At 40.5% G+C, this 22,707-nt stretch overlaps 1 protein-coding gene across 1 annotated transcript in view; it reads right to left on the minus strand.

The window, feature by feature from the left end:
• Positions 1 to 22,707, minus strand: part of LOC124259229 (alpha-1,3-mannosyl-glycoprotein 2-beta-N-acetylglucosaminyltransferase-like) — a 67,659-nt gene that overhangs the window by 10,007 nt on the left and 34,945 nt on the right. Inside the window, 2 exon segments of the mRNA XM_046693341.1 lie at positions 209 to 335; positions 8,618 to 8,770. Of these exon segments, the coding sequence (XP_046549297.1) occupies positions 209 to 335; positions 8,618 to 8,719 (229 nt within the window). The 5' untranslated portion in view covers positions 8,720 to 8,770.

Consider the following 22,707-nt stretch of genomic DNA (forward strand, 5'->3'; position numbering starts at 1 on the left):
TACCCCACCGCCCCATTCTGACCTTGACCTCCTAGCATATTACAATACAATTCATAATACAGGCATTCCATAACAGAACCTTACACAGTGAGTGAGTGAGTGAGTGAGTTTAGTTTTTACACAGCTTTCGGGGAATTGAACCCGGGTCAAACCACTAGGCTACCCCACTGCCCCTGCACACCGGACAATCATGCTAAAACCTGCTAACCTGCCTCCTCCTTGAGATGGCGAAGCTTTTGAAGCAGCTCCTCGTTCTCCGCCAGCTGACTAGACAAGTCCTTCTCAAGTTTACCCAGCCGTGTGGCTAAAGCTTCTTTTCCCTGAACATCAGTGATCTGAAACAGAGACAACAGTGATTAGGTGAAGGTCAACACTATGGGTCAATGTGAAGGTCAACACTATGGGTCAATGTGGAGGTCAACACTATGGGTCAATGTGAAGGTCAACACTATGGGTCAATGTGAAGGTCAACACTATGGGTCAATGTGAAGGTCAACACTATGGGTCAAAGTCATAACCAAGTTCTACATGATGGTCACTACAGCTCGTTCAGCTTGACCTGAGCATGAACCAGGACGTCAAATGGCACAAACGGCAGGCCGAGTTAACTTCATTAAATAGGGGAGCAGAGAATGTTATTAATGTTGTGTTCGTGCGAAGCTGCATTCCGCCAGCGTTTTTCAATGTTCATTCGGAAACGAGATAATTAAGTTTATACACGGACTTTGTGAATGTTAATAACATGCGAGCGCTATGTCTAACACAGTTCCTGACGCAAGAATTTCCGAGAAAACGTTTACTTATGAAGGGAAAATAAGTATGCATATATTTTAATCATCAAACAAAAGTAAGTGTTTTTTCATGACAGATATCGCGATTCGGCAATATTCAAAGTTAAAACTCGATGTATCGTGGCCCTTTTGAAGTATCGTATCGGGATATTCGACAATATAAAAGTTTGTATCGATCAACTGTATCGGCGGCCCATGGATCGATGTATATCGATGAATCGTCACACCACTAATATTGCATACATGGATTCGTTACAGAACTTGTCCAGGAAAACAACACTTCTGAAAAAAACAATCATTTCATGTTTTAATTGAATTGTTTATACAGCCATATGCTATGTATTTTGGTTTGCTAACTTTACAACAAAGTACCGACGTCAATTCCTTTCACAAGTTTCTGTCCCAGTTACTAGGACGTTGCTGACGATTTCTCGACACTGAGATGTCAAACGGCGACCTGGTCTCGGCTGTTCGGACATGTTGTCAATCAACTGACAAAGGTACACCCCTTCACAATAATAGACCCAACCAGTTGTGACACGGTCACGCAATACATTAGTATTCACTTGATCAGGTCAAGCTGAACAAGCTGTAATGCAGTGCAAAGGAGTGTTATACAACTTCCACCAATATTTCAGCAAAGTATCGTGGTTGATTTCCCTAAATACAAAACAGGTGCAATACATTTACAATTTCTGAGAAACCCATGCATCATAATGTGACTTATGTCAGTCACATTTCAGCCAATCATGTGACAAAGGTCACGTGATCCAAACAATATAGGATACAGTCTCAAGCAGGCGGCTTTTCTGCACAGACTCTGTGAGTTTATTTTTTTTAATGTCCTCAGTTTCAGACGCCATGCGGTCCCTTGTTCCAGTTTCTCCACTTGACCAAGGGCAGGTAACTCTCAAGACCATATGTCACTTATGACCGTTCGGCGGTAGAGACACACCCAGTGTGTACACAGCTGATAATCAGGAGATCTTGATGTGTAAACTTATCAAGATGTCACATGTCACGACACAATGAAACTTACAACAGACGTGCTTTGTCATAGGACCCTACAATGGAGCTGCAATTCCAGCACTTGTGAGAATCTGATATTTTGAAGACAATCATGTCATGTCACTAGACTATATACTGCAGACAGCAAAAACAAAGAGTGAGTGAGTGAGTGAGTGAGTGAGTGAGTGAGTTTACTGCCATTTTAAACAATATTCCAGTCAAAATACGACACGCCAGCCTAATCTGATCCAAACACACAATCACAGGTTTCTGGAAGCACAGCAGACGCAACTCTGCACAGCAAACAGCCGCACCTTAGACGACCAAACTACCCTTGGTGTGTTCCATTAATGACTTTTCATTATCTAAAAGCTGGCAGGAAACACTTCAGCCATTTAGCCAATCAATAAATCATCTGATGCTGCCCTCCGAAACCCTCTAGAGACGACAGCCATATCACAGCAGTAACACCAGTTAAATTAATGAAAATTATTGGATTACAAGTCGAGATATCCTGTCCAACACGTGATCTTCAATGTATTGGGGCATTGCCTAGGGTCCCATTTCACAATCTCAGTGGATTGACAGTTGTAAATAAACATGAAGCAAGTACGTTTATTATTAAAAAGCAGTAAATTCTGATACTGCATGGTCAAATTCTAAACAATTCAATCTGTCTGGGGTTTTACTGCAACATATTTCAGTGAGCAGGACTGTATTCTGCCTTCAGCAACACTTAGAAAATATCATGGCACACCAGGTAAGGAGTGATTTACACTGTTTTAAGCCAATGGACTGACATGAATCGTATGTCAGGCATCAAACTCAGGCCTCTGGTACGATGAGCAAACAAATAAACCACAAGGCCACGCTTCCCGATAACACAGGAATATCATGTCCAACACTCCTGCCATTTATCAGAAAACTGTCGTCTGCTATTTCCCTGCATACCCTCTGGAGAGGACAGCCATTTTTCAGCAGTAAAGTCTGTTCAAAATTAATGAAACTGATCGGATTACATGGTGAGATATTCCAACACATGACCTTTAACGTATTTGAGCAGAGTTAGAAACTAATAAAATATTTTCTTCAGTCTGCAACAATAATCTGTCACAGTGCCATCAAATACCTCCTGGTCAACTCCACACACTCCACTCTGCACACGTGCAGGGTTAGATCTTAACTTTTTAAGCACAAGCAAAAGATTGGCTGTGACTTTTTAAGCTACAAGCTAAATGAAAGTTCAACAAGCAAAAACATAAAAGTAATTTCAAAATGAATGAACTGAATAACTTAATTTTGACAACACCTACACTGCCTACTAGATTTCTCGGCGTGACTGCCGTCAGTTTTGTTTTTGTCAGGACTTATCCCCGATTCCTCACCACTTTCCCCCTCACACTTCTGTTATAAGTAGTTTGTTATCATATTATTTGTAATAATGTTCGATCGTAAATGCCAAATTTGACAAATGCACTCGGTTACTAAGGTCCGGCATTATTGAATCGGAAAATCTCGATGTTATACTAAGCATGTGATTGGCTATAAGTTCTGTGGATTCTAAATACGGAATCCTGGGTGTGCATGAGTGTGCAGGTGTGTGCAGGTGTGTGCACATGCAGTGAATGTAAAATGTACATTACACACAAGGTGAGGAAATCTGCTTCCAACGCTGCCACAAAATCAGCCTGCCGCCCACAAACCACCACATCATACCCAGCAATCATCTAATGACAACCACAATGTCCTATCATCTGCTTTCCCTTGCGTCCCAATGGGATGAACAGTAGTGAGCTGTGTGTTTAATTTACACAAGGCGTTTTAAAGCTTTGCGTAGCCACAAGAGCAATAGTTCCACCACAATACATCTATTATTGAACAAGCATCCCATTTCAAAATCGTGGAACAAGCATTTCATTTTTGTAATTTTACATCATTTAAACTGACAGTGTCATTCTGACCGGGCAACGCTGCAGTTAGTTGATGGACACTATCATGGCGAAGTGAATCAAGTCAGACGGGTTGTGGTGATTGCACAGCGAGCAGCAAAGATGTCAGTGGAGGTGCCTGTATCATAGGGACAGCCCATCAAGATACAATGTCGCAGTGTAACACAGATACCCTATCCAGCCCCGAGGTAGATTCTAAACACTGTTATACCACATCAACAAACTACAAAGTATAAATTATATACAATGTCGCAGTGTAACACAGATACCCTATCCAGCCCCGAGGTAGATTCTAAACACTGTTATACCACATCAACAAACTACAAAGTATAAATTATATACAATGTCGCAGTGTAACACAGATACCCTATCCAGCCCCGAGGTAGATTCTAAACACTGTTATACCACATCAACAAACTACAAAGTATAAATTATATACAATGTCGCAGTGTAACACAGATACCCTATCCAGCCCCGAGGCAGATTCTAAACACTGTTATACCACATCAACAAACTACAAAGTATAAATTATATACAATGTCGCAGTGTAACACAGATACCCTATCCAGCCCCGAGGTAGATTCTAAACACTGTTATACCACATCAACAAACTACAAAGTATAAATTATATACAATGTCCAGGGATTTACAGGATGTGAATTCCTGCGTCCTATACACATAAAAATTGACAATGGATGCAACGAAATTTATTAACGCGTCCACAGGGACACAGAAAAAGTCCAAATACTTTTGGTAAAAATTCCAATCAAGTAACAATAAGATATCAAAGAGTTTGCTTCTAGCTGGGTTATGGTATTATTTGCAATTCAATTACTGTAACAATGTGATGATCATGATACACAGTACAAAAAGCATTGTCACTAAGGTGACATAATCCCCCGACACAAATGATCAAATCAAACTTATAAAGTAATGAAAGTTTAAGTTAAATGTCATCAAAAACATGACCAGTCAACTTCTCTTGATATCTTCCTCTTTAGGTGTTCAAACACACACATATTTTCAAGACTGACTTTGATCTTGACATGAATGTCATAGTGTATGAAATATGCAAAAATAGTACTACAGAAATTGCTTATTGAAAAACATTTAAGGGAAGTCTTGAAAGTCTGAAGAAAATCCAGTGAACCATTCTTGAAATATCTTGCTGACAATTCAGGTTAACATGCTGAAATCTTCAAAGTGTCGCTGTGACCTTGAAAATTAAGTGAAGGTCACCAAAACTGACTGGGCTCTGCACCTTCCCAAGATAAAGCTTGGTTTTAAATATAAAGACAATCCAGTGAACGGTTCTTGAGATAGCTTAACATGCAGGTTTACATGCTGAAATCTTCAAAGTGTCGCCATGACCTTGTAAATTATGTGAAAGTCACCAAATTCGACTGCGCCCTGCGCCTTCCCTAGATAAAGCTTGGTATTGAATATGAAGAAAATCTAGTGAACGGTTCTTGAGATAGCTTAACATGCAGGTAAAACGTGAAAGTCCCCTTGTGACCTTGAAATGAAGGTCAAGGTCACCGAACCTGACTTGGACCTTTCTTTTACTGTGATGAACCTAGGTACCAAATATGAAAAGAATCTAGAGAAAGGTTCTTAAGATATTCCAACGGACGGACGGACAGTGCCTAATACTATATCCCCCGCTTCGCGTTAAACGCGAGGCGGGGGATAATAACAATATTAATAATAATATTTAAGTGTGTGGGACCCCCCATTTTGCTGTCCAGGACCCCTGAAAATTAAGAGTATGAGTCCCAGGGACCCTCAAATACAGGACTCAAGGTAAGTCCCACAAACTTCAAGAGTGAGTGAGTGAGTTTAGTTTTACGCTGCACTCAGCAATATTCCAGCTATATGGCGGCGGTCTGTAAATAATCAAGTCTGGACCAGACAATCCAGTGATCAACAGCATGAGCATCTATCTGCGTAATTGGGAACCGATGACATGTGTCAACCAAGTCAGCGAGCCTGACCACCCGATCCCATTAGTCGCCTCTTACGACAAGCATAGTCGCCTTTTGTGGCAAGCATGGGTTGCTGAAGACCTATTCTACCCCGGCTCTTCATGGGTTCACAAACTCCAAGACTGACTGAGTTTGGTTTTACGCTGCTTTTAGCAATATTCCAGCAACATCACGGCGGGGGACACCAGAAATGGGCTTCACACATTGTACGAATGTGGGGATTCACAAACTCCAAGACACATCACAACTACAACATAGTAGTGGTCTCAACCAATTACTTCCTCCCCAACTCATCACAGACAGGCTTTACTTCCTTGCTAATGACTCCTCCTCCACCAGCACTCAGGACTTATCTTCGAAAGGGTTAATTACTCAAGTCCCCAAAGATGTGATGAATCTCGCTGCTCGCCCCTCTCGGAGGAACCCTAAGCCTTGTTTCGTGAGTGTTTAATAAGCAAGCCATTGATTTATTCCACAATCTCCTGAAAAACTCTCCATTTTTCAACCTCCTCCTGTAAGGATTAAAGCTTCCGCTGTGCCTCCCAGGGAGACGAACATGCCACACAACATTTATAAACGTGATACATGCTTTCATTTTTTCGCCCGTCCTTACAGGCAACTTGGGTTTCTTTCTTAATGATGGAAATGGGGAATGGATCGTCTCGTGGGCCGCTGTGGAAAGGTTGAGCTGGATGAAATGTCTCATCAATACTGGGGATAAATTTAAAGAGATTGAGAGCAGTAGGCAAGCGGCAGTTTGAAAATCAGGGAAAGATTGATGAGAGCGGCATCACAGAGAGGTCAGCACTAGTTGGTCTGTAGAAGGTGACCCATTAATAAAAGTGGCACTTCTAGCATCTAGGGGTTTCCCGGGGACCAAGATAAAGTGACAAAGTAGGTTTATGGTGGGTCTGATGAAAAGCAGCGAATCTGCCGAGATTATTTCAGACATCTGATAGAAATAGAAGAAGAACTGACAGGGTATGTTAGATAATTTCCCACCTGAAAAGTGTCTTTTGTTACTGATGCTATTCAAACATGTCTGTTTTACTTCAGACTGGATGGCAGCATATAAATCATCGATTCTGGCCAAATAAACCAGTGGTTGATGTCATGAGCAATGCCCCACAACACTGGGATACAATAAATCATAGTCATTACTGGTCATTGTGCTTAGGAGAAAACATGTTTATAGTACAAAGTAAATATATCTGCATCTTAAAAGTGCATCTTAAAAGTGAGTGAGTCAGGAGTGAGTCAGTCAGTCAATGAGTGAGTCAGTCAATGAGTGAGTCAGTCAGTCAGTGAGTCAGTCAATGAGTGAGTGAGTGAGTGAGTGAGTCAGTCAGTCAATGAGTCAGTGAGTCAGTCAATGAGTGAGTCAGTCAGTCAGTCAGTCAGTGAGTCAGTCAATGAGTGAGTGAGTGAGTCAGTCAGTCAGTGAGTCAGTCAATGAGTGAGTGAGTCAGTCAGTCAGTCAATGAGTCAGTCAGTCAGTCAATGAGTGAGTGAGTGAGTGAATGAGTCAGTGAGTGAGTAAGGAAGGGGCAGCAGACATTGGTCAAAATGGTTGAGGACAGACAATGGCAAGTCATATGAGTGACAAACCAATGTGTAACATGTCGTCAACCAAGTCACCAAGTCTGACCACTCAATCATCAAGTCACTGTTTCTGAAACCATAGGTGGCTGGGGACCGATTCTAACCAAGAAATACCACAATCCTCCAATATTACATGTCCAATAGTCTGAGACCAATGACAGTGTCTGGAGACCAATTCTAACACTGAGTCCAAAATTACACATGCATTCATCTGAGACTAATCAAGATGGCTGGAGACCAATTCTAACCCTGAGTCACTACAATCCTCCAAAATTACATTTTCACCAGCCAACTTCAAGAACTCGGGATATTTTACCATGCTAAACATAATACTAAGTAGGCAGAGAACAATTGTATGGCACCCTTGTTCTTGTCCAGAGCATCACCAAGAAGATGAAATATATTGTAAACTGCGTGCAAGCGGGTGAAGTTGACCTCTCTTGTTGCAATGAAAGAGTATCCATCACCTCTTTGAGTCACTTTGACACAGTCAGATCAGACGGTTTGAATCCAACGTATCGCTGTGCTGCTTAAACACGTAACTTTATAACCTTGGACTATACTGACAATTGATTGACCAAGGTCAATTTTTTCAGAATGCAACATAATCTTTCGTCATGCTCTATTCGTTCAATGAATGCAGCACACCATCTTAAACCAGAAAAACAATCTATACCAGTTTGAGGTGAGGTGAGGTGAAATTGGGGTTTAACATCGTGCTTGAGATTATTTCGCTCATATGACGACGTGCATGCGTGTGTATGTGTATGTGCGGCTGCTTGTTCTAGCCCAGACTGAAGCTGGTTTTATAGTGCTAGCCCACTGAGATACCATGCCGTAGTGAAGCATGAATACCCCACTCAGACACATTATACTGACTCCGAGCTGACCAGTCCTTGTTGTACCCATTAATGCCGAGAGCCAGGCAGGGACCAACAAGTACCATATTTTAACGGAGGCGGTCATACCAGTTTGAAAATGTACTTCGATAAAGTTTTGTGTACATTTATACACAGAACTACACTGTGTTTCATTTCATATTAATTCATTAGAACCTGCCTTATTTCATACCATTTAAATCCATATTTTTTTCACCTTTATTCGTATTAGTTTGTTTTCAATTCAAAATCCTTAGGAAGTACAGAGAATCCGTACAAGTTAAGTGGTCTGTCGGTGAATTCTACAGAGTGGTGAGACAGAATTAACTCAAACCCTCACACAGACAACTTGTCCAAACGAAAACTTGCTAGTTTCAGTCAATTCTGTGAAGCTGCATACTCACTTTTCCTGGTTGCTTAGAAACCAGCATGTAGTACGTGAGAATATTCCAGGAGAGAAAGACACCGATGACCACGGTCACCAGGTGTGTACGTTTCAGCCGCATCCTCGAAGTCCCACAGTCCGGCCATGCACATCAATTGGAGGTCAAGGCCATCTGAAAAATAGAGATCACATATTATTAGTGCTGTAACGATGCATCAAACTATCCATGGATTGTAATTATTGAGTCTCTGATAGCAATTAATCGATGGTAGATGCCTCAATAGTATCTGTGACTATCGATAGTTTAGTAATTGACTTCCTTTGATAAATACGCAGCGCAAAAGGCAGGAAGTACAGATTCGTTCAATCTAATTGAGAGTTATCAGCCCCTGTTACCTCTTCAACGAACATGACTGATTACTTAATCTGGGGTTCCAGTTTCTAGTCAGTTATTAAAAGAGACTGAAACTACTTTAACTTGTTTTTATTTCATATAAACTATACATTCATTTTGTGAAATGACTTCAAATGAGACAATTCAGGGAGAAAAAACTATTGCAATAGTAGGTTTCAATGGTGTGTTGCAATAGTAGGTTTCAATCGTGTGTTGCAATAGTAGGTTTGAATGGTGTGTTGCAATAGTAGGTTTCAATGGTGTGTTGCAATAGTAGGTTTCAATGGTGTGTTGCAATAGTAGGTTTCAATGGTGAGTTGCAATAGTAGGTTTCAATGGTGTGTTGCAATAGTAGGTTTCAATGGTGTGTTGCAACAGTAGGTTTCAATGGTGTGTTGCAATAGGCTATGGGTATCACAATAGTTGTTTCCCCTCAGTAGTCACCCCGACACATTATGATATCTTGACCTGAAGTGACTACTGCCTTACATCACTTTTAGCAACATCTCGGCTGGTTCAATAGGTACTGGCTTCACACGTTATACCCATTGGAGAAATTGAACCCAAGCCTCTGACAAGACAAGCAAACACTTTGTCCACTAGGCTACCCCAGCATGTGAAAACATACCTAGTACAGCCTTTGACACCTGGGTACCGTTCCACAAGATGACCTTAGCACTAAGATCATCTAAGCACTAACTCCCATGCTAAATAAACTTCCAACAATCATCGCAATAGGATCCCTTTGTAGAAGGGATCTTCACTGTCCAAGTTACTACAGAGGCCCAGATAAGCTGCGTATCCGGGTAAAATACGCATAGAAAATTTCCAATTACGCATTGAAAAATAATTGTTGCGTACCAATTACGCATTTAAAATGTTAGATACGCAAAAAGTTTAAAACAAATGCGTCCAGAATATATTTATAAAAACCGCTTGCGTAATGAAAAAGACATCGATTGCTATCAAGTTGTACTGTTAGTATAGGACAAGTGTTGTACTGTCAGTATAGGATGAGTGATTTATTATGAAATCATTTCCATTATATTTAAGTTGGTTTTGATTAGGTATGACATAAGGCAGAACATACCTGCTTAGTAAACTTACTCAGTGACATAATATTTAGGTGAGTAAAATGACTGAAATACGCACATATTTGAAAGCAGTGGGTAACGGAAAATGAAATACCCACTCAACATTCATAATACCCACTCCAAAAAAATACAGTGGGTACAGTACCCACATGAGCTGAATCTTATCGGGAGCTCTGTTACTATGATGTAAGCACTAACTCCCATGCTTAATAACCTTCCAACAATCATCACAATAGGATCCCTTTGTAGAAGGGATCTTCACTGTCCATGCCAAGTTACTATGATGTAAGCACTAACTCCCACGCTTAATAACCTTCCAACAATCATCACAATAGGATCCCTTTGTAGAAGGGATCTTCACTGTCCATGCCAAGTTACTATGATGTTAGCATTAACTCCCATACTTAACAAACTTATGACAATAATAGCTCTAGGATCTTTTGTAGAAGGGATCTTCACTGTCCATGATAATGCAACAACAAGAGTTGTGACAAAGGGAAATAACTCTCCCTGTACATGGTGAAAATATGTCCGACAGCCACCATTATTTACACCTCAGATACAAAACATGCTAAAAGTTGATCCACAAATAAGTTGTCCGCTGTGTACAATCAGCATCAGTGGAAGCTGGTTTCTAGTTATTGATGTGACTCGCCAGCTGCCTGGCCAGCTACAAGGCTGCTGTTGTAACTGATAACTGTCTGATTAAACACTGTCTGATGGCCGACCTGATTGGTCCACACGCAGGGTATGCCTGGGTGTAAAGTCATTTGTGCTCCGTGAACTCCTGAAACAACAGAGATTGAACTCGGTCTATATCTGTAAGACTGTGGGACACTGAGTGTCGGCAATAAGTTTGGGGTCCAATGAGGTCAAGATAGAAGTCCTAGCTGGCCACTATACCATTGGCAAATATACTCATAAAAAATGATTTAAGAACACCTTTTTTCATGTGTTCTGACTTGCTGCACATCTTCATTATAATACAGGGTATGATTATTTATCATCCAAACTGTGTTCCACTGGAGATATTGCTTGTGTGAGATCAAACGATATCTCCGAGGAGATATTGTTTTGACAGTAGATTTTGTACAATGCCCTCTTGTCATCAATTACATGAGATCACAATGCTTTGACATCATCAATTACACGACTCATAATGCTATGATGTAAAAAAACTTAGAATATCATAATGCTATGACATCATAAACTTGATGATGTCACAATGCTATGACATCGCTGCACTGCAAGTCTAATGGCAGTACCGTGTTCAGAGATGTACATTTTTCATTGAAAACTAATGAAGAGTGCTTTTTGATGATAAATAAAATCTCACCTTCGTGTCTTCTGATATCAAATATATCAGAAGACACCTCGCAAACCTCGAATATTTGTAACTATATAACTTGTTGATATAATTAATACCAGTAGACACTTGGGTGAGATTCTTTCTATATAATAAAATCCCTCCAATCTACAAGCTGAAATATAAAATTAAAACCAAATAACTGATAGGTTACAATGTTATCACAAAGAAGGTCAACTAACATGGCAAACCTCCCCATGGTCCATTACCAAGTTCTTCATGAGGATACATGGCCCGACACGAACCATCTTCCTCAGACCCACAATTCCCTCCAGGATTCCCCGTTACATGACGAGCATTCTGAGACTCGACATCCCAACATGTAATTATCAGTATGGAAACTCAGCTTTCAACTTCATTTCAGACCAGTGGCCAGAGCAGCATCGTGAACAGATCTGAACCCTGAGGGATCCTTCCTCTGGTCGGACGCGGCAGAGGCAATAAATTATTCATCGCTGCTCAACATTTAACGCACGCTGGCCAACAGCTTAAATAAACCTGGAATGAGTAAGTAAAGTGAAAGGCACCGGCTATGCATCCAGAAATTGATAACTTCATTAGTCCCGTAGAAATGTCGTGCCACGTGTGCCCGTTCATAATTCCTGCCGAGCCAGTTGACGAGTTTCGTGATGGGATGGCGCAACAAGTGCAGTTTGTATTGATTCCCCATCAGAGCGCGACAAGAAGATGCTTCCAGCGCATGACGAAAAGCCAAATAATCCCTAACTCAATTTGGGCCGTATTCTTTGCCCATTACATGGGACACCTCTGGGACCTAGGCATATATCCTTCCAACCAACTTCTCTACCTCCAAATAGTTAAATTACACGCTAAAGGATTTTTTATGTGGTTGAGTTGACTATTGCATTAATTTGCTACAATTCGGAGCCAGGCAAATGACTCTGAAGCATGTTGACGACAATGCTTCAACAATGGGGCAATAACAAGGTGATAAAGACAAGCCCCTGCATAGCAGGACCAAGCCAAGGGATTACTCTCAACTTCACAGTTGTCATTGTCTGGTCAGGGTAACTTTTGGTGTGCTGTTTCTTGATGTTGCTCTGGCAGTTCAGCTCATACTGTGGTTTATCCTCACTGTGCAGGCAGCCTGCAGAGGATTAGTGATGTTGTTTTAAGGAAAGGGGTCGTCCCATGATTTAGCAGAACGTAACTCATACCCATGGGACAGATCCCAAGCTGATAGATTGTCAGACTGATATTGTTGCCCAGTGGAATTGAAAACTAAACTAACTAAAATTAAAGTATCAACATATGCTATTTGGGGAACTAAACGTGACTCTCTTGATTAAACTGATGAAATAATTCAAACAATAAATGGGGAACTAAATGTGAATTTTTTATAACAAATGCTAATGAGGCAAGAAACTTAATGTGATACCTTAAATTCTATTATCTACACTATCTAGCTCTATTGCAGCGTAAGTCTACTATCTACATTATCTAGCTCTATAGCAGCTAGCTATATGGAACTTCTATTTCGATGCACTAATACATTCTTTATATCAGTCTATCTAAATCCTATTTTGACGAGCTGTCACCCAACTCAAGAAACAACCGAACTCAAGGGAAACCTGAACTCAACTGACGTCTAAACTCAAGTTAGACCTTAACCCATGCATAACTCAACCGATTTTGACCGCTTTTCCCGTGGTCAAGAGCATGTGGTCGGACAAGACGTGAAAAGTCATGCTCCTCGGTTTGCCGAGAAGCATGGTGCATTTACGCGATCTGTTCCACTGTTTTGTCTTCAGACCAGATATCAACTCACCAATTATCCAATATCCATGTTCAATTAATGTCACTGAATAAATTCATCTTGTCCGGTGCAGAGTTATTCCCAATTCAGTGCTGATTTCTTCCATTGTTGACCTGTTATTACAACGGAGTATGTTACAGTACGTGTTTACTGTGTTACAAGTAAAAGTTTGATTCAATTCTGTGCCACTGTTGAAGAATTAAAGTTCTATTTAGCTATCACTATTGCCTGTATGTTAGTTACGATACTGTATTGAAGAATAATATTTTTGATTAACTTTGAATCACTAAACTTTGTATCACTATTTCCTGTATGAAGAGACTGCCTTGTGGTGTAAACTGGGAGTTAGAAGCACTAAACTTTGTATCACGGAAGGTCGGGTACCAAAAGACTTTAAAATAAGGTACTTGTTGGTCCCTGCATTAAACTTTGCATTAATGGGTACAACAAGGACTGTATCACTCGAGTCAGTATAATGTCTGAGTGGGGTATTCATGCTTCACTGCGGCATGATATTTCAGCTTTAAGTCTGGGCTAGTAAACTTTGTACCACTACATGTATACACACGCATTATGCTTTGCATCATATGGCGAAACCACTAAACAAGTACGACACTAAACCAAATTTCACCTCACCTCCTGTATGAAGAATAAATTTATATCACTATTTTTCTGCTAGACAGAAAAATACTAATACAGTCCCCTAGTAATCCCTTTGTTTAGTTGTTTAATGCGCCTGAGTGCTTCAGTAATTTTGAATTATGAAAAGGTGCCTGCACAGTGAGGAGACCCCGTTCACTGTAGTTAACTGCACTTAACTTATGCTCTTGGGTTATATTCTCAGCACTATGCTCTTAATTCCTGCTTTCAGGCGTTAACACCTAGGTTTTGTTCTTGATTTAAATATTGTTCATAACTCTTGGCTATTATTTTTATCCTGGTCTCTTGCTCTTTTATTTGTTTTAATTCTTAGGTGAAAATCTTGCTCTTTGTCCATAACTTCTGCTTTATCTCTCATGTCTTGCTGTTTTAAGTAGGGCTGGGATGATACACTATGTCACGATCACGATACATATCGCAATATTTTACCTGCGATCACGATATGTATCACGATACATACACCTTGAAAGAATGACACGGTATCTAGATTTAAAATGATTTATTTCAAGGTATTTGTGTATAACAAAAACACTGTTGTAATAATCAAACAAGTAACTCCATCATACTTGTGTATTTTTTCTAAACAAGTACTGTGTAACATGTTTAAGATAATACTGTTTTGAAAAAAAGTTGTGTATCATTTTGTATTGATACACCAGTCGACGATACGATAGCTGTATCAAACTTAAAAGTATCGCGATGCATCGATGCATCGGTGAATCGTTCCAGCCCTAGTTTGAAGCACTTATTCTTTAAGCTGTCAGATCTTGCCCATTGCCCTTAAGTCATGCCCTTAAATACTTATTTCACTTGAGCTACTTTAACCATGAACACGCTAGCAGTGTTAAACTCATTGCATGGGACACTAAAGCACTTTCAACAATGGTACACTCATGCAATGGTGTACTCAGGCAGGGTTTGCTCAAGTTATGGTATATTCAAGCTATGGTGTACTCAAGTTATGGTATATTCAAGCTATGGTGTACTCAAGTTATGGTATATTCAAGCTATGGTGTACTCAAGTTATGGTATATTCAAGCTATGGTGTACTCAAGTTATGGTATATTCAAGCTATGGTGTACTCAAGTTATGGTATATTCAAGCTATGGTGTACTCAAGTTATGGTATATTCAAGCTATGGTGTACTCAAGTTATGGTATATTCAAGCTATGGTGTACTCAAGCTATGGTGCATTCAAGCTATGGTGTACTCAAGCATTGTTAAGTCAAACAATGGTACACTCAAGCATTGTTTAGTCAAGCAATGGTTAACAAGCTATGGTTAACTCATGCCATGAAAGATTCAAGGACTGAAACACTCAAGTAATGGTAAACTAAAGCAGTTCAGGGATGGCAACAGGAAAATCTATTTTCAGCTGAAAACTTAATATTGTGTCATCGAGTTGAGGGTTTCTCAATGGAATTAGACGATTCACAATTGAACAATTTGAAATAAAATCAGCTGAAATCCGTGGATCAGCGGAAAATTGCCATCCGTGGCAACTGTACACAATGAAGCTATTTGAAACTCAAGCTATGGTACACTCAGGCAATTGAACACTCAAGACATTGTACACTCAAGCAATTGAACACTCAAGCAATTGTACACTCAAGACATTGTACACTCAAGTCATTGTACACTGAAGCAATTGTACACTCAAGACATTGTACACTCAAGCAATTGAACACTCAAGCAATTGTACACTCAAGACATTGTACACTCAAGCAATTGAACACTCAAGCAATTGTACACTCAAGACATTGTACACTCAAGTCATTGTACACTGAAGCAATTGTACACTCAAGACATTGTACCCTCAAGCCATTGGTACGCTCATAAAGACATTGTACACTCAAGTCATTGTACACTGAAGCAATTGTACACTCAAGACATTGTACACTCAAGACATTGGTACTTGGCTCATTAAGACATTGTACCCTCAAGTCATTGTACACTCAAGCCACTGGTACGCTCATTAAGACATTGTACCCTTAAGTCATGGTACACTCAAGCCACTGGTACGCTCATTAAGACATTGTACCCTTAAGTCATGGTACACTCAAGCCACTGGTACGCTCATTAAGACATTGTACCCTTAAGTCATGGTACACTCAAGCCACTGGTATGCTCATTAAGACATTGTACCCTCAAGTCATGGTGAAGTCAAACAATGGTACGCACATTAAGACATTGTACCCTCAAGTCATGGTACACTCAAGCCACTGGTACGCTCATTAAGACATTGTACCCTTAAGTCATGGTACACTCAAGCCACTGGTACGCTCATTAAGACATTGTACACTCAAGCCATTGTACACTCAAGCCATTGTACACTCAAGCCATTGGTATGCTCATTAAGACATTGTACCCTCAAGTCATTGTACACTCAAGCTATTGTACACTCAATCTATTGTACACTCTGGCAATGTGAACCTGTAGATTTAGAGTTGCTTGTGGCGATTGTGAATCGTACCCACACTATCAGAACCCTTGAGCATTCACAACTTTCAACACCTCCCCACAGTCATAGCATCCACACAATGCAAAACAAACAATTTCCATGAGATTCTGGTAAAAGAGAAACAAAAAACTGAGAAGAAACGTACCGATTTTCTGTCAAAGAGATCACATTGCATTCAATCTTTGAATCAATTACACCAGCATCAGTGACAGCATTGGATCAACATCGGCATGACCGCATCACCAAACACACTCAGTGTCCCTCTATGCTGCAGTCATAATGTTTATGAAACACAAACCATCGCCAGGATTCATGACATCAGTTTGTCAATTTTGGCCCATTCAGCCTACTTCTCATGATCTCCTAGGGAGTCAATCGTCGGGGATGGTCGGCTCTTGAATCGCAGAATCAAAGTCAAACAGCAGCAGTGTTGATTCAAGCCACAGCGTTCGTGACAACCACAGACGGACCAGACTGCTTGAAATCACTAATGGTTAAGTCTGAATATTCAAGATGGTGGCACTTCCATTGCAGAATCATGTTTTCCACGTCATGCTTCCACGGACGAAGCAAATACGAGAATTGGGGGAGTGATGGAGATAAACGTGGAGACCAGGTTAGCGTAATTGATTCTGTAAGTTTGACACCAGGGAATGGCCTGTCTCTGTTAACCAGCAGACATCAGCATGAACTAGGACTGTTAACCTTTTACTCAAGTCATTTACAGACGGTTTATTCTCCTGATTTCTGCTCCATTCATCATTCATTACCAGGATCGGCCACTGATGATTTTTTTAATGCAATTTCATCTTTATCGCTCAGTGTTCATGAGAGGCCATAAAACTGCAAACGTTTGTGCTTTAAACATTTCCAGAACGTTTCGTCATTCACTGATTCATGCTGTGTGCACCCAAGGGATTCCTGGATAAAATATCTTGCCTGTTTTCTTGCTTGTTGTACAAAGCAAATGAAGACAGTGAAGACAGTGCTGGCTGAAATCATGTATCCTCCATGTCCCAGTCCTTCTCCGGACTTTATTTTCAAGGATTGTGATGTCAGTATATGACAGGACATGTTAATGATAATAATCACTTTTGGAGTAAATGAGTGAGTTTAGTTTTCGGCCGCACTCAGCAACATTCCAGCTATATGGCGGCGGTCTGTAAATAATCGAGTCTGGACCAGACAATCCAGTGATCAACAGCATGAGCCTGACGGAACCGATGACATGTGTCAACCAAGTCAGCGAGCCTGACCACCCGATCCCGTTAGTCGCCTCTTACGACAAGCATGGGTTACTGAAGATCAATATTCTAACCCGGACCTTCACGGGTCTAATCACGGGTCTAATCACTTTTGGAAAATACCAATGTATGTCAGATGACTCACAGAGTGCCCACAAATCAACCCTTCGCAGCTTAACGCTTTAGCCACTAGGCTAACAAGCTGACTTCACAGAGTCACAACATTCACTTCCGTCCCGACAACATTGTTGTACCATACATCCATAATTTTATGATGACGTAAACTTTGCTTTTCACTAATGTCCCAGGGCACCAACTCAACAACATAGGACCAAATGAACAATCTCCCACAGGGTTGCCATGGAAACAGAAACATAACCAAAAGGAACAAATCAGATGCATCTTTAATTGAGGACAAACAATGGCTGGTTGTAAGAAGGCTGTCTTTCTTTACAACTGTCCGTCAGTGAAATAGATCACTGATGCCTACCACTTAGTATTAAACAGAATCTTTTCCTGCATATATTTGAAAAACATGTTTTAGTCTTGGGTTTTGTAAAAGAAATTAATTGTTCAATAGACATGCTGGCATGCCATGTTGAAAACATTCAGAGTATAAAACTGTTTGTCATCATGGCCAGGAAACAGTGACAGAGACTTATCGACATGAGATAACAACTTATCTTAAAGTTCCGTGTGTCAACATATGTCGAACGGACTCCACATTTGGAAAATGGTCCAGATTCTTCAACTTACACAATCAGAAAGAAAATCCTTTGTTGTTGAATTGAAGAACTTGGATTGTTTGTCTAATCACAATGTGTGATGGTGCAGAGAGCCACTATCATTACAAATGTTGTTTTTCTAGCAATTCTTTTGACAAAACATTCATCCAAAAACATGATTAAAAGATCAGACCAGTTATATTCCTTGGAGATAAACAAGGCCAATTTATTTCTTTTCAAAGCATCAGACTCTTGAAGTCTCTAAAATGAGATTATCAATATTGCTTTATCTAAATTAATTAAAGTCAAAAGTCTTTGCCTGGCATGATTGTTACGTTTGTTAAAATAATCTTCAAGGTTGCCATGGTTACAGACTGACTGACTGACGCCAACAACAAAGAAATGGTAAAACTTTACCATTGCCGCCAACCGTAATGATGGATCAGAGATATAAAAACATCCAACTTCAAAGACAACTAAATGTCTGTACAACAACAAAAACCTGCAAGAACCCAATAATGAGAAAAAAGATTTATCTGCTGAAGAGAGGATACATTTTACTGTGAAATATCTAAAACCCCTGCCCTTTAACAGAAAATCAAGCGATGATGTTTATCAGCTCATTAGACAATATTCCACATGTGTCATTTCTATCTGAAATCCATGGAGAATGATGTTCAGGGTTAAACATTAAGTTGTATTTTCAATGGTCAAACATGAATTGTGACATCTATTCTTGTTTTGTCCCTTTATGAGTTAGTTAGAGCGCCAGCAGAGCATATATATATATGAAGGTAAAACAAAACACTATTTTAAACAAGAAAAAATTGTGTCCAGGGACACGGATGCCCCCGCTGACATTCATAAGACAGATATAAAGATCAATAATTGAACAAAACTCACGAACAAGTTCAATAAACATCTATGCAACTATGAGATGCACACCTTTCGAGTCCCAATGAAACACATGTATAAGTTTAATCAATTCTGTTGAGCAGTTTTTGTGGAGAAGTGGATAGACTTAATCCCCTATTTCACTATCATCAGAGAGAAATTCAACAAAATTTATCTAAGTTCAAATGTCTCTTAACATACAAAAAACTATAAAATACAAAAACAAAATATGAGATGCACATCATTAGAGTCCCAAGAAAGCCCATGTATAAGTTCATTGAATTCCACAGAGCGTTTTTGTGGAGAAGTGGATAGAGTACATTCCCTGTTTCATGCAGACTGACGTATGGACGGACGGACACGGAGGGTAACCCTATATGCCCCCAGCCATATATGGCAGGGGCATAAAAATATTTTAAAATTATGCTTAAGAAATATGGGAAGGGGAGGGGGTCATTGATTTTGTACATGACATGCACTTACTTTGTACATAAATTGTAGGGGGGGCCACTCACATTGTACATGCTTCTCCATAACAATCATCATCATCCCCCCCTAGCCATATATTATCAAGGGCCCCTAAAATACTATTTTATGCCAGAATGTACAAGAGGTATTAAAATGGTCACAACACAAGAAGTTGAAACACCTAAGACGACCACAAGCCTACAGCAAACAAAGTGAGTGAGTGAGTGAGTTTGGTTTTACGCCGCTTTTAGCAATATTCCAGCAATATCACGGCAGGGGCCACCAGAAATGGGCTTAACACATTGTACCCATGTGGGGAATTGAACCCGGGTCTTCGGCGTGACGAGCGAAGGCCTTAACCACTAGGCTACCCCACTGCCCTACAGCAAACAAAGGACTTAATAGCAGGTATGGAATCTCTATATCACAGCGTTGAAACCCCATCACTTGAAGCAGATCAAAGACACTGCATGGGGCTCTTTCTATAATGAGCAGCATTTTTAAAGTCCTATCATGGTAATTAAATCAAAACACTTAATCAAGTTAGCAAGAAAGTCGATATTCCACAGTTTACAAGGCAACAAATTTTCTACACATGGATGTCTGCCCCACAGAATGTACATGATGGCAATTACACAACAATCAATTCTTAATTGAGATGAACTCCACAGACAGACTCCCATCAAATCCACACACTGATGGGAGGTGTCCTCTAGAGGGTGTCCTCTGGAGGGGGGCCTCTGGTAGTCATGACAAAACTTTCAACTTGCAGGGATTTACAGGACGCGAATTCCTGCCTCCTATATGCATAAAAATTGACAATGGATGCAAAAAAATTATTAGCGCATCCACAGGGACGCAGAAAAAGTCCAAATACTTTTTGTAAAAATTCCAATCAAGTAACAATAAGTTATCAAAGAGTTCGCTACTAGCTGGGTTATGGTATAATTTTCAATTCAATTACTGTAACATGATGATGATCATGATACACAATACAATAACAATATCAATAATAATATTTAAGTGAATGGGACCCCCCATTTTGTTTTCCGGGACCCATGAAAATTGAGGGTATGAGTCCCAGGGAACCTCAAAAACAGGACTCAAGGTAAATCTATGATCTTGGCAAATAACTTGACGCTGCAGACTTTGAAAGGGGTTTATCTGGACTTGGGATCAATTTCATAAAACTATTGTAGCACTAGTACAGATGTATGCTTCATAACACAGACTTACATCTGGAGCGGGGAAAGTTTGATCCCCGGCCACGTCATACCAAAATACGTTAAAATATGGTACTCGTTGGTCCCTGCCTGGCGCTTGAGATTAATGGGAAAAGCAAGGACTGGTCAGCTCGGAGTCAGTATAATGTGTCTGAATGGGGTATTCATGCTTCACTGCGGCATGGTATCTCAGTGCAGCACTATAAAACCAGCTTAAGCCTGGGCTAGTACAAGCAGCCACACATATACACACATGCACGTCGTCATATGCGTGAAATATTCTTATTAAGTATGACGTTAGACCACATTTCACCTCACCTCACTAGATATATCCTAGTTGACATAGTTGTAATTAATGTCATAAACTTAAAGCAAACACTGACAGAGAAAACTGGGTACCACCGATAGCAGGACCAATGTCAAGGTCAAGGTTTTAATTTGAAAATAGGTTTACATTATTCCAACGTTAATATTCTTCAGAATTTAGAAGTAGTTTTAAGATATCCCAATTTTGAACAAGATGAAGATTTCTTTGCTAATCTGCCAAGGACAATTTGTTTAGAATTTGTTGAGAAATGTTGGGTGGTAGTAAACTAGAGTGTTGAGGCAAGATGTATATAAAGCCGGACACATGATACTGGACACGTGATACTGGACACGTGATATACGGGGTAGGTCTGTTTACAACGGGAAGGAATGGCTCAGATTCCATCAAGGAAGGATGTATATGAAGCTGGCCACGTGATATAGGTCTGTTTACAACGGGAAGGAATGGCTCAGATTCCATCAAGGAAGGATGTATATGAAGCTGGCCACGTGATATAGGTCTGTTTACAACAGGGAAGGAAATGCTCAGATTCCATCAGGGAAGGAGGTGAGGTGAGGTGAAATAGGGTTTAAGGTCGTGCTTGAGAATATTTTGCTCATATGACGACGTGCATGCATGTGTATGTGTATGTGCGGCTGCTTGTACTAGCCCAGACTGAAGCTGGTTTTATAGTGCTAGCCCACTGAGATACCATGCCGCAGTGAAGCATGAATACCCCACTCAGACACATTATACTGACTCCGAGCCGACCAGTCCTTGTTGTACCCATTAATGCTCATTGTCAGACAGGGACCAACAAGTACCATATGTTAATGTCTCTTGGAACGAACCCGCAACCTTTCGCTCTCCGGGTGGACGCTCTAACCACTACACCACGGAGGCGGCCCACCAGGAAGGGGTCATAGCAACATGGAAGAGTTGAGGTGACCTACAATGTCATGACCTGGATCGGCAACAGGTCTGAAACACCAGCTTATCATCCAGCTTGTTTGTATGGCAACTTTACAGTCAGCCCCTGCCTGTTGCACAGACAGCAACAGAACCTGCAACATGGACATCATGGAAGACAGCAAACACTCACACGACAACACTGTTTCCTAATTAATTCCCACATGGGCACAATGTGTGAAGCCCATTTGTGGTGTGCCCCGCCGTGATATTGCTGGAACATTGCTAAAAACAGCGTAAAACCATACTCACCCACTCACTCCTAATTAATTACATCCCAAAATGCTGAAAGGCAAAACAGTAAATGAGGGAAGTTATAATTCACTGTAAGCGACATCTGATTATGTGAATAGAGGGAGGGGAGATGGAAATTGGGAGGGGACATGAGTGAGTGAGTTAATATTTATCGTCACATCGGCAATATTTCAGCCATATCGTGACCCAGGGAGGGGACATGAATAGAGCGGGGGGACAGGAAGATTCAGAGGGGACGTGACTAGAGGGAAGGGACATGAAGATTGGGATGG

The sequence above is a fragment of the Haliotis rubra genome, unplaced genomic scaffold (assembly GCF_003918875.1).
Source record: "Haliotis rubra isolate DU_JTF1 unplaced genomic scaffold, ASM391887v1 Scf714, whole genome shotgun sequence".
Classification (NCBI taxonomy): domain Eukaryota; kingdom Metazoa; phylum Mollusca; class Gastropoda; order Lepetellida; family Haliotidae; genus Haliotis; species Haliotis rubra.